The sequence below is a fragment of the Alligator sinensis genome, unplaced genomic scaffold, assembly GCF_000455745.1.
Source record: "Alligator sinensis unplaced genomic scaffold, ASM45574v1 scaffold368_1, whole genome shotgun sequence".
Classification (NCBI taxonomy): Eukaryota; Metazoa; Chordata; order Crocodylia; family Alligatoridae; genus Alligator; species Alligator sinensis.
In genome coordinates this window covers 2789810-2803492 of record NW_005842025.1, presented here as the reverse complement: position 1 = coordinate 2803492, position 13683 = coordinate 2789810, and the positions used below count along the sequence as shown (strand labels likewise).

General features: G+C 49.7%; 1 protein-coding gene across 1 annotated transcript in view; it reads right to left on the bottom strand.

Annotated features, from left to right (window-relative positions):
• The window catches only part of LOC102378524 (ER degradation-enhancing alpha-mannosidase-like protein 2), a 20704-nt gene extending 9147 nt beyond the window's left edge, over positions 1 to 11557 (bottom strand). The window contains 5 exon segments of the mRNA XM_025202437.1: positions 1520 to 1645; positions 9321 to 9426; positions 10489 to 10528; positions 11032 to 11142; positions 11280 to 11557. Coding sequence (XP_025058222.1) covers positions 1520 to 1645; positions 9321 to 9426; positions 10489 to 10528; positions 11032 to 11142; positions 11280 to 11410 — 514 coding nt within the window. The 5' untranslated portion in view covers positions 11411 to 11557.
• Between the last annotated feature and the right edge of the window lie 2126 nt (positions 11558 to 13683).

Sequence of the window (13683 nt, the reverse complement as noted above, 5' to 3'; positions counted from 1 at the left end):
GCCACCCCCCCCCTGCTGCTGCTGGTCTTCTAGTGGCCTTCCTCCGGCGGCCCCGCCGCGTTTTCGGTCCTGAATCACTCGGTGGTCCTTACTCCAGGAATCCAAACTACCCAGGCTGGAATCTGTCTAGGGGTCTCACCCCTCCTGGTTTCTCGGCTGCCCCTAGCCCGTATGGGCCCGAGGCCTCCGCAACACTACAACCACGAGCTAGCCCCAAAGGAAGCCCGTACTAAAACTAAAACTCCAACTCCTATATCACACCTAACCCAGGCTCTAACCCGGGTGCCTAAGCCCCGACCGATGAGCTCCCCCTGGCTACCAGCCTGTCAGGAGGCTTCAGTTGCCTCCTCCCTGGGCTCATGCCTCCCTCTCTCTGGGAGTCTTGTTTCTGGCGTTCTTTTCTTCGCCAAGTCTGCTGCCAGCTCCCCGCCGGCCCATCTGTCACTTCTCTCGCGGGATCCGCGGTCGGTTACCTCACCGGTCCCGCCACCCGCACTCCTGCTACGACTGTAGCCAGTTCCTCCTCCCATCGGGTTGCCGACGTCCTCTTCCTTTTTATCCGCGGCACCTTTAAGAGCGCAGTTCTCACTGCTGTAGCCGCAGCTCTCTCTCCCAGCTCCTTTAATGCGGCGGCTCTCTCTGCCGCTGCTGGTGCTGCTATCACCGCTGCTCTCCTGGCAGCGGGTGCAGTTAGCGCCGCTGCCTCGGCTGACCCCGTCGGGCTGGATGCATGTGCCTTGCTGGCACGGGTCCCGCTCTCGGGGTTCCCCCGCCTCCCTCCTGGCCCCGCTTCCAGGGCCGCCTTTTATCTCTGCCGGGTGGCGTCTCCCGGCCCCAGCTGGATATAAGCGCAGCTTACGAACCACGCTGGCGGTCTCCCCGCGCGCGTGTCCCTACTCGCTCCGGCCTCTGTGTGGGGTAAGTAGGTGGTTACTTCCCCCCTGGTCCGGCCCCGGGGTACCCTTCTAACCCTGGCGTCCCTGGGACAGAGTGCAAGGGAGACTGCAGATGGGGGCGGGGAAGAACCTGATGCCTGCCCCCTGACCCCCCAGCCTGTCCCTCCACCCCCTTCCCTCTCCTCAGCTGCCCCATCACCTTCTGCTCCAGTTCTGATCCCTCCAGCTGCCACTGCTGCTGCTGACTGCCCTGATCAGCAGAGCTGCAGAGAAGGTAAAAGAGGTTGGGGGCAAGGGAGGGAGGGGGACAGGGGGCAAAATGAAGCACAGGCATGGAAGAACAGATGGTAGGGCATAGGCACAGAGAGAACAAGGTGTTGCTCCTCATTCCCTGCCACTGGTTTCCTTACCACAGCAGTTAGGAAGATTAATTTAAGATGACCATCCACTAATTAAATTCTATGCATAGAAAATGTTAACAAATTTATATTTTTTCATGTGTAGAATTAATAATTGGGAAGTCATCTTGAATTCAAAGTAAAAGTCAGCTTGGATTTGGGAAAATATGTTAATTCAGCAACAAAGCATGGCTAGCAGGTCAAAAACATGGAGAAATTTCTCACCAGGTAAAAGTTTGCGAGCTGCTTCCTCTGCCATTCTCAAGAGAGGACCTGAGCATGGCCACCCTGGTTCCACTTCAGTACCAGCCTTCTTAGACAGCAAGTGAGCAGAAAGGAGGCCGCCTACCACTGGAAGACCACAGAGTAAGGAGCTTATTAGGATGCAGAGGAAGGAAGAACCATTTCACAATTTTGCCGAAGAAAATCCCTAAATCAGAAATATTATGTTGTGTAACAAGGGGTGTGTGGGTAGAAAAGAGAAAAGAGGCGCCTTGTTTCCAGCATCTAGAAAGGGGAGGAGGCAATTATATTGGACAGAGGGCCACTTACTGAGTTTTGGCAAGCTGTCAAGGGCATGGGTAGCCCCACCCCCTAACCCCTGACCTTTGCCACCAGAAGTCCCCCCTCTGCTCCCCCTTGCCCTGGGAAGTACTCCTTTCAGCAAGGGGTTTAGCCACCTCAGAACCAGAAAAATACCAAATTATATTCTAAAAAGCGAACATCTAAAACATTCATTAATTTGATTTCAAAAAATATTTTTGTCCTGGTTTATATGTGTTTGTATAATGTACATAGATGTGATTGCACAACAGCTTAAAATGAAGTCTTATACTTGTATATTGTGGGGGGGGTGGGAGGGGTATAGGTTTGTGAGGGATTGTGTGTGGGAGAAGGGTGGCTGGAACATGTGAGGGGGTCTGCATGTGCAAGGGGAGGTATGGGTGCATGTGTATGGTAGTGCGTGTCTGGGACTCGCCCTATGAACACACACACACACATACACACTACCTCCGCCTACACACAAACATATACTGCCCCACCTGCACACACACACACTCTGCCCCCGCCTACACACAACTGTCCCTGTCTGCGCAAACACACACATTCTAGCTCTGCCTACACCCACCCACCCAGAGTCCCCGCCTGCACACGCACACCCACACACATCTAGCCCTGCCTGCACAAACACACACACTCTGGCCCTGCCTACACACACACACACACACACACACACACACACTGCCCCTGCCTACACACACACAAACACAGTCTACCCCTGCTTACACACACACAAACACACTGTCCCTGCTTACACACACACACACACACACACACACACACTCTGTTTCTGCCTACACATATACTCTGCCCCTAGCCCCCCACACACACACACTCCGGCCCCGAGTATACACACGCACACACACACACACACACACAAATTACCCCTTCGTACACACAGACACATACTCTGCCCCTGCCTACACACACACACTCTGCTACTGTCTACACCCACCCACCGTGCCCCTGCCTACACACCAACCCACCCACTCTGCCCCTGCCTACACACCCACACTCATGCATGCATGCACACACACACACACACACACACACACACACACACACAGAGCCCTGGCTATAAGTACACAAACGCACTCTGACCCTGCCTACACCCACCCACTCTGCCCCGCCTAACAGACACACTCTCTGCCCCAAATACATATGCACAAAGCCAAACTACCCCTGCCTACACACACAAAAACACAAACTCTGCCCCTACCTACGCCCCTGCTTACGCACACACATAGTGGTCCTGCCTACACACACACACACACACACAGCCCTGGCAATAAGTACACAAACACTCTGACCCTGACTACACCCACCCACTCGGCCCCGCCTACACACACACACTGCCCGTCTACACGCGTGTGCACACACACACACTGCCCCAACTACACATTCACAAAGCCAAACTACCCCTGCCTACACACACAAAAATACAAACTCTGCACCTGTCTACACACACCCACATTGCCCCTGCCTACACACACACACACACACACACACAGCGCCCTGGCTATAAGTACACAAACACACTCTACCCCTGCCTACACCCACCCACTCTGCCCCGCCTACACACACACTTTCTCTGTCCCAACTACACGTGCACAGAGCTAAACTACCCCTGCCTACACACACAAAAACACAAACTCTGCCCCACCTACATACACACACACAAACTACCCCTTCTCTCACACACACACACTACCCCTTCCTACACACACAAAAACACACTGTCCCTAACTATATGCACACACACACTGCACCTACCTACACACACACTGCCCCTAGCTACACACACGATCTGCTCATGTTTATATAAACACACTCTGCCGCTCCCTACACATGCATTGCCCCTGTCTACAGAGATGCACTTAATCTCCCCCTGCCTACACCACACACACACACAATCTGCCCATGTTTATACAAGCACACTGTGCCCCTGCCTATATACACAAACTACCCCTTTCTACACACACAAAAACATACACTCTGCCCCTAACTACATGCATATACACAGTGTGCCTGCCTACAGACACACACATACACACACACGCACACTCTGGCCCTGTCTACACACATACACACACACTTTGCCCCTGCCTACACACACTGCCCCTGCCTACGGAAATGCGCTTAATCTCCCCCTGCCTACACACACACACTGCCCCTGGGTCACAAAAACATACACTCTGCCCCTAACTACATGCATATACACAGTGTGCCTGCCTACAGACACACACATACACACACACGCACACTCTGGCCCTGTCTACACACATACACACACACTTTGCCCCTGCCTACACACACTGCCCCTGCCTACGGAAATGCGCTTAATCTCCCCCTGCCTACACACACACACTGCCCCTGGGTACACACACAATCTGCCCATGTTTATACAAGCACACTGTGCCCCTGCCTACACACACACACACACACACACACACACACACACAGTGCCCCTGCCTACATACACAAACGACCCCTTTCTACACACACAAAAACATACACTCTGCCCCCAACTACACACATATACATAGTGCACCTGCCTATAGACACACACATACACCCACACTCTGGCCCTGTCTATGCACACATACACATACACTTTGCCCCTGCCTACACACACTGCCCCTGCCTACAGAGATGCACTTAATCTCCCCTTGTCTCCACACACACACACCCCCCGCTTCTTCCTATACACACACACACACACACACACACACAACACACACACTGCCCCTTCCTACACACACACACACACTTTGCTTCTGCCTACACACACGCAAACTGCTGCTGCCTACACATGCACAGTCGGCCCTTGCGGGCTCCAGGCAGCACACCGTAGTGTCCCCCTGCCCCCCTCCTCAGTGCACACTCCTGATTGCAGAGATGCAGGGTGGAAAATTTTCCAGTGCTTTATTTTTCGTGGGAAATTTTCCATTTCTCAACATTAATGAATTTTATGAAGTAATGTGTTTTGAAGTCATAAAATCAAGTTATGAAGTCACCTAATTGGCTATGCAGGTCAAATCAAAACCAAAGCTAAAATTCTTATTTCATCTCAGACGGCAAGTGAAAGCAAAACCAAAACTAAAACTATGATTATTTTTTGTTTCACTTTCAGTTCAGCAAACGCACAGAGCAGTGTCTCATTTCTTTTGCCGAGTTGGGGAAGTTGGAAGCGTTTGCGTAAGATCTGTTAGTTTTTAAGTGCTTTTGGTTTCAAGTAGTCAAAATAATGTCTAATCAGAAAAAAACCTAGCGTGTGGCATCATTATAGTGAAGTTCAAGCCACTGAAGGAAGGAAGTTGGTAGATGTAAATATTGCGGGCAGGAGTTTGCTAACACTGCAACAAGAATGAAGAAACATTTAATAACATGTAGAAACGGTCCTCAAAGAGTACAAGCCATATAATACAACAAAGTGGTGGAACAGCATCATCTGAGAAAAGTCTATTTCAGGAATCCTATGTAAGTAAACAAATAAACACGTTAAACAATGCACAGTGTAGACTAGCATCTATGTTGTTGTAAAACATTTTAATTTTAAAAGTTGTTAATGCAACTCTGGACTTCTATTTATTTATTTATTTAAAATATTTGTATCCTGCTTTTCTGCTTGCACTAAGCACCCTAAGTGGCTTAGGCTTAACAATATATATATTTTTAAACTACGTAGTAGATAAATAGCTAACTATTTCAACCCAGCAGAGCGAGCCTAGTCCTCTGGCCAATGGCAGAGGCCAGACTATACTTCTCTTTAGCTCCGCAGTCCCAGGGCAGCTGAGCAGCAAGTTGAGCAGCAGTGTTCTTTCTGGCAGGGAGGGAGAAAGCAAGCTCCTTGCCACTTCTCCTTCTGATGGATGAGGCCAGACTAGAATAGGTTAAAATAAAAATCTTTTCCCCCTTTTCTTGTAGGAACCTGGTAGCTCAAGTGAAATAGCAGATTTCCAAAAAATGGAAAATGGAAATGCTTAGCTGCCAGGTCTGGGGGAAGAAGAAGCAGAACCCTCGCTTTCAAGATCACTGTCCCCAGATATGCGATCCACCATGAGTAGCTGTTGAAGACAGTCAAGCTTTTTATCAAGCTTTGTGGACAAAATGTCAAAAGAAGATCAAGAAAAAGCAGATGAGACATTAGCTCGAGCTATATTTGCAAGCGGTGCACCTCTTTCCATAACTGAAAACCTATACTGGAAGGAACATTACAAACTAATTTGCCCATCATATAAGTTACCATCACGTTACTGCTTATCACATTCTTTCTTAGATAGAGAGTATGACAGAGTTCAAACAGTGGTTATGCAAAGGATCGGTCAGGCAGAATCATTGACTCTGATGTCAGATGGATGGACTGATATACAAGGAAATCCTTTATTAAACATTATGTTAGTAACACCTGAACCAGTATTCCTGAACGTAAGTGCTACCAAATCTTCTTGTCATACAGGTGAATACATAGCCAAATTACTGAGTGAAGAGATTGAAAGTGCAGGCCCCTCCAGGGTACAAGCCCTTGTAACTGATACTGCAAGTAACATGAAAGCTCCCTGGCAAATATTAAAGGCAAATTATCCTCATTTAATAGTGTATGGCTGTCTTGCCCATGGGATGAATCTTCTGGCAAAGGACACAGTAAATGTGAATACAGTGAAAACAATATTGGCAAACTGCAAAGTGATTGTGAAGGTATTCAACAATCATCATGTTGCTAATCAGACTTTGAAGAAGTTACAGAAAGAGAAGCAGGGGAAGAAAAGTGTACTTCTCTGGCCAGGAGAAACTAGATGGGGCTTGGCTTCAAAGTGTTCACATAGTTTGCTGTGCATGACGAACTGTTTGCAGTGTGCTTCAATAGATGACACGGTATCCCAGATTATTCCCGTGAACATTCAGAAGCAGATTCTTGACAACGATATGTTCTGGGTTCAAGTTCAAGGAGCGTCCAATTTGCTACTACCAGTTTCAGTGGCTATCAAGAAACTTGAAGGAGATACACTAAGCCTTTCAAGTATTCCAGAGATATTCAGACAACTGAATGAAAATCTAATTGAGCTTTTGCCTTCTTCACCTCTTTCCAAAGAAGAAGTAGTAAAACAAATGTTTACTAAGAGATCTGAGTTTTGCTAACATCCAGTTCATCTGGCAGCAAACCTTTTGGATCCTCAAGACAGGGGACAACATTTATCAGAAGATGAATGATCTACTGCTCTCGATACAATTACAATCCCCAACATCGACGAAACAGCCGTGATGACAGATATTGCCGAGTACCGTGCAAAAGAAAAACTTTGGAGCAAAACCATCATTTGGCAGGCAGCAGAGAATGTCTCCTCTCACATGATGGAAGGGATACCATAACACCCGACTGTTGTCCAGGATTGCTGTAAGCATCCCAAGCATTCCACCAGCAGCAGCTTCTTGCGAACGGAACTGGAAGGCTTTCAGCTCAATCAAGACAAAAATGAGGAATAGACTAACAAATGAACGCACCGTCAAGCTTGTTTCTATTTCTCAAAATCTCTTGCTTCTGGAGAATCAGTCAGAAGCACAATTAGTGAAGAAGATGCAGTGTGATGTTAAGCTGCCCTTGCCCATAGACTCATTGGTAAAACCACCCTTTAGCTAAAGAGAATGTGGTTCAAGTAGTTCTGAATCCGATTTGCCTCAGTCTGATTTTGAAATGGAACTAATAAGTAGTGCAAGTGATTCTACAGATGGTGACCGTGAAACTGGAGGTGCTGCAATGACCTCAGTGGAAGAGAGTTAAATTCTGTTGAAGTAGATGAGTGGACAACCACGGCATATCATGCACAGTTCTTTGGGTGTGCTAAAATTAGTGTGTTAACAGTTTTCAGTGCCTTTGGTTTTTTTCTTAAGTTTAAACAAACAATGTAAGGGCAGTACATGTTATTGTGTATTGTCTTTACATTTTTACAAGTATTCCAATAAAAATAATATCTTTCCACATAAAGCTTTGAATTTGTGTGAATATAACATTTAAGCCACATTAAGTGTGCTGTATTTAACTTTTTTCCTAATCAAATATTTCAGTTCAAATACTTGTGGCTATAAAATTAACATGGGGGTACGTTTTTAGTTTTGTTCAATAAATAAAAAAGTCAAATAGACATGCTAAAATCAGATCACGTTCTATTTAGGGCATTGGAAAATTTTCCAATTAAAACATTTCCAGAAACCCCACATCTCTGCCCGATTGGCCGCTGGTATCAGCCAATAGCCAATGGCGATGTGTCGTAGCTACCCCTGCCTGCAGAGCCATGAGGGCAGCGAGACGCAAAGATTCTGAATGGCAGGAGTGGGAGGGTGTTTCTGTGCCCGCTCCCAGGATTGGGGTGGGGGGCGGGGGCAAGGGAATCAGTGCCCCACTGTGGACGTATGTGGGGTAGGGGTTGCTGGCTTGTAGCAGCTGCTGCTGCCACTCACCACCCCACCCCACCACCCACCAGCCTGCGCTGCCACCTCCCAGGTGCAGGGCTGGGGTGTTGGGGGGTGGGGAGAGACAACAAGGGCAGCAGTGCTGAGCAAGGGCTGGCTGGAGGGTGGCGGGTTTGGGGGCTTGCATGCAGTGGCTGCTGCTGCCACCCACTGCCCCGTGTCACTTTCCCATATCCAGTCACACATGTAGCTGTGCAGGCTGCAAACAGGTGGTGTGCAATTGGCTGCCCACGAGGGCTGTCAGCATCTTGTGGAGCCGCACATGCAACTGGCCATGGAAAAAGCTGGGTGCAGCAGCGCAGCATGGTGGCGGTGGCTGCCACGTACGAACCCTCCCTCTACCACCAGAAGGGGTACACTAGTTAAAAAGGTTGAAAACACCCATTTTAAACCATTAAAAATTGCTCTATGGGCAACTGGAGAACTACTGATATCATTATGAAGTCATGTGCACCTGAAATGGTACACGACTTTTGTTTGGTAACATAAGGGAGAGCAGGATGACTAAGGCAGTAGCGTCACAGCTGCCACTACAGCCACACAATTGTGATGGCACTGCAGTGGCAAATGAAAGCTGTTGTTGGCTCCTGATACATTCTGCTACCCAGGGCGCCCAGCTGCTTTGTTATGCCTCTGGTTTTGTTTTATCTCTTTAAATCAAGAAACAGACTAGTTCCTGGCAATTTTAGAATAATTTCAGCCTCAGGGGACAAAAGCAACATGATTTGAAAGCCAAAACAAATTTGATTTGTGCCATTTCATGGTTTCAGCATCAAACCTCACACAAAGCTTTTAGTCAGAATGACAATGTTTTTACTTATAACCACTCAAGCAGTGACCCAACAGGAAGGGAGGAGGGTGTACTGCGGTTTGTCTGGTTAATTTAAGTTAGGAATCCCATTCTAACTGTTCTGCATTATGTTATGTGCAATGGATTCACAGACTGCTGAAGCCAAAGGACTTGCAAGTTAAGCCCAAACTGCATCACCCAACTCACCTCGGATATTGGTTTCAAAGACAGATGCATTTACATCAATATCAAAATCCACCCCCTCTTGCAACACGTCGACGACCCTCTGGAACTCTGAGACGTTTCCCAAAATCTGGAAATAAATCAGGATGACTAAAAATGAGGCTTAGAGCCCATAGAATAACAGGTGTTAAGTTAGAACCCCTTCCCCACAAAGCAGTCTAGAATTGAATGCTATTCAAATCCTCTCATTTGCTCTTAGCAAAGAAGCGCTAGAGGTCGAAGAAAATGAAGATCGGCAAGTTTTTGTATCATCCTAAAGCTTTTAACCCTCCATTTTGAGTCCTTATGCCCCGATTAGAAGGTATCAGAGTTTGGGAGCTCCAGACCTGCCAAACTGAAGTCAATGCATAATCACCTTCCATCACAGAGAAGTAAGGATGGAAGGGACCTCCAGAGGTCATCTAGTCCAACCCCCTGCCTGAGACAGGATCAGCCCTATCCAAAACATCCCACACAAATCCATTATCTAATCTTCTAGCAAAACTGCAGTCAACCCTGACAATACAAGACACGACAACACCCTAACCTGCCACACGTGAAGCAGGGGAACCATGGCAGCCACTGTCCTGCTGTCCTGCAAAGGTTGTTGAAACTACACTCGAGAGATCCAAGGAACACAGCCACTCTCCCTGCTACAGAGGAAGGCAACCCCTCCCCCCACTTCCAGTCCCCAGCAATCTGACCACAGGTAAAAATTCCTTCCTGAGTCCAAATATGGTGATCGATCTAACGCTGAGTGGAGGGGCAAGAACCCCTCCCTCTCCTAGCTTGGAACCTTTGGCTTTAAGTCCCAGCTGAAGCACTGACACACCCCAGACAAAGTCCTCAGCCTTGGCTGCAGCCAACACCCAATGCCTCAGAGGAAGGCTTAAAAAACCCTGATGCATGCAGCAGCAGGGCAGTGAGAGGAATTCCCTCCCAGGCCCATATGGCAACTAGCAAAGCCCAAAAGCATTAGAACACAGTAGAACAATGTATTAAACTGTTTTCACAGTCACAAGTGGGTGAAGAGTAGATGTGAGGGATAGAGGAGAATACAGGTCTTTAAGTGAAGGATGTCTGAAAGGCACAGAAACCATAGGGCATCAGGCAGATGGAAGTGACCAAAGGAAGGCTGTGGAGGGGTACTTACAAGTAGTGTGTCCAAGGCATCAATCAGCGTGAGAGAGAAACTGGAATGGAACAGGAGGCAGAGTGAGAAGATGCCAGAAAGGAAAACCATGTGGTGGTGAGACAGGTACAAGTCAGCCTCTCACACACTGGACTGTGAACTCCCAACACAAAGGAACGGGAGAAGCAATGTCCATCGTGAGGGCTTAGAGCTTCAATCTGCTTGAATAGTCTCAAAACCCCACTACATTACAAATATTATACAACTGGCTGGTGAATCACCCCGTAAGTGTAGACAGGCCACATGTGCCAAGCCATTCTCACTGTAGAAGGGATCATGGAGCTGACCAGCTATGCACTTCCAGCAATGCAGTTAGTGCCTGAAAATGCACAACAAAGCGAATGTGCGGCCCTCAGTGCCACAGCCAGGCAGCTGGGCAGGGGGCAGCACCTGGTTTGCACTGCCACCAGCAGAACAGTGCAGCAGGCATTGCCCAGCAGCGGCCCAAGTGCTGGCGGCCCTGCTCCAGATGCCAGGCCCTCCCCACGAAACGCTGAGCCCTACCTGCCCCACGTGTCCTGCCCGTCGCAAGTCAGCGGCCGGAGCTCGTCGTAGGGGAAGGCGTGCGCCAGGTAGTTGTCGTAGGCGTGATAGAACATGGCTCGGACCCGCTCCCTGCGCACAGCGGCACAGAGCGCTCAGGGCGGGGCCCGCGATTCCCCCCCGCTCCCAGGCCGGGCCCGGCACGGCACCCAACACCTGCGGCCACCGGGGCCGAGCGCGCGCAGACAGCCCCCCCGAGCCCCGCTCACCTGTACAAGGCGGCGTCAACTTCGTGGGCAGCGGCACCAGCAACTACCTCCCCTCTGCCCGCGCCCTGCGGGGGCCGCCCCGGCACACACAGCGCGTACAGGCAGAGCAGCGGGTAGAGCGAGCGCAGCATCAGGGTCGCCACAGCCTCCCCACGCTCTCCTGGCCTAGAAGGCAGCTTCCTCGTGGCGCGCAACTGCGCCTTCCCCGCTTCCTCCCGCGCAGGGCCGACCAATCGCCTGCCGGAAACGCTTTCTCTCAAAACAAGTCAAGACTTTCTCTTCCGGGGCAGAAGTTAATCGAGCTCGAGAGACTTAGTCAGCCTTGGGGGGCGCGGCCTTGGGGCTGCTCTGGATGACGTAAGGGCGGAGCGGGGCAGGGCGCTTTCAGGCCCCGCAGCAAGTGTTAGTCCCACAGACCCACTCCGCTGTCAGCTCGGCGCCGGGGAGCGCGCGCTCTGCTCCCCCGGGGCTGCTCCGAAGGACTCGCCCCTGATCAGAGCTAACGCAGGGCCTGCGCTGCCTGTCGGGGCATCAGCAGCTCTTCCCGGTTAGGCAAGGGCACAGGCTGCTGCAGGCCGCGGGAGCTGCACGACGAGACGCTTCAGCAGCGGGGTCGAGGAGGGCCCGTTTGGAGCAGGAGCTGACACTTTCCTGCTGCGTTTCTGGAAGAGCCGCCGCTCACCAGTTTAAGCATAAGACAAAGAAACGACAGGAACTTTCCCTGAGTTGAGACCTAACAGACCTTTATAAGTCTTACACGGGCCTCGGGGAGCGTCTCCCTGCAGCTGGCCTGGCGTCCAGAGTCTCTGGGGTCCTCAGCTCTTGGCAAGTAGGGCAGAGGGCTACGGTTCTCATTTTTGCTTGCTCTTTTATGGGTGATGTATTCCCCTTCTGCCCTTGGCTGCCTTGACTTCTGTCTTTTGCCCCTGTCAGGAAGTCTCCTGATCTGGTTTTCATTCCAAGGAATGTTTATCCCTGATTTGCCAGGTTTTATCATTTTAATGGCACGGGTCCTGCTTCCCACTTCAGCCCCATTGGCTTCCTTAGGTCACATAGGTTATCTACTCAAAAATTTCCCATTGGCTATGGAATTAGTTTAAAGGGCCCAAATTGTTGCAGCTACATCATGCCATTTGCCAACACGAAGTGGTCAGCATTTGCATATTACACCTGCCCGTCCTACCCATGCTTTCACTTTATGGCTCAGTTTCCTTCTAGTAGCTGGCCATGTAGGTGTATAAGGTTCTTAGAGGTCAAGACTTAACAATTTTGTCTTTTGAGAGCTTTTAGATCTGGAAGCCCCAGGTTCAGTTCTGATGCTGATGTAATACAAGCGAGTGGAAGCCTGAATGGGATTTGAGCTTGATGCAGCTCCAAATTTCAGGAAGGCCTTTGTGGGTTATGTCATGCCCAGAGCTCTGCATTAATGAAGGGACTTCATTTGGATTGCAGCAGCTTGGATCTTTATTTAAGTGCACTATACTGTATTGCCTGCTGCAATACAGCTGCGTGGTGTATTGTGGGCTCAGAGTTGTTGTGTAACTCCCCAAGCTTGTGGAGCTTCCTTGAAGCTTCCTGATGTCACCCTCCAAATTGCCACCCTCCCACCCCACCATAACTCCGGTTCCAACCTGCAGGTTATATGGGGTCAATGGGAGGGTGTAACATAAGAGGTGTGTACAGAGTTAATAATAATTAGCTATCTTAGTGTGAAAAAAATCTCTTCTTTACCTGAAAAGGAATCTGATGCTCAAATTAGTTATTTTTTTACCCTCCTAGGCCATGCCCACACATAGTGTGGACATTTGGTTCCATGAGGACAACCAGCGGCGGCGCACCTTGCCACGGTGCCCAAGGAATGGGCCATGCAAGTTACCCCAGGGGCAGTAGGGGAGGCTGGGGCCAGTCCTGGGAGCCTCCTGGGGATGCAGTAGCAACAATTCTGCCATGCGGAGCCTGGCTGGAAGCTGCAGTGCAGCTCTGGGTGGCCCAGCTCCGGTGGCACGTGCTGCCCCCATGTGTGTTGCTCTGTTTTTATTCTCTGTGGGGTTTTTTGGCATATCCAGGGGTCAAAAAACCCTCTGTTCTGCTCCCTTTTAGCTTGGAGAACAACTGAACGTGTGGTATGTGGCACTGCCGACACGTCTGTATTGCCACATACTGCACGGCTGCGCTTGTCTGTCTGGACATGCCATAGAGTCCTAGGAAGAGAATCATTCCAACTGAGCCATTTACAGCCTAAACTGCCCATAAGGGTGACAATATTTGGATCTTGAGGAGCACTGGATTTGCAGCTGAATGAAGGCTTTAACCTGTGGCTAGCAAAAGCTGCTGACCGCAAGGCAGAATGATATCTAAGCCAACCATTTGCTTATGCTAAGTAACCATCTTAACTGTGTCAACC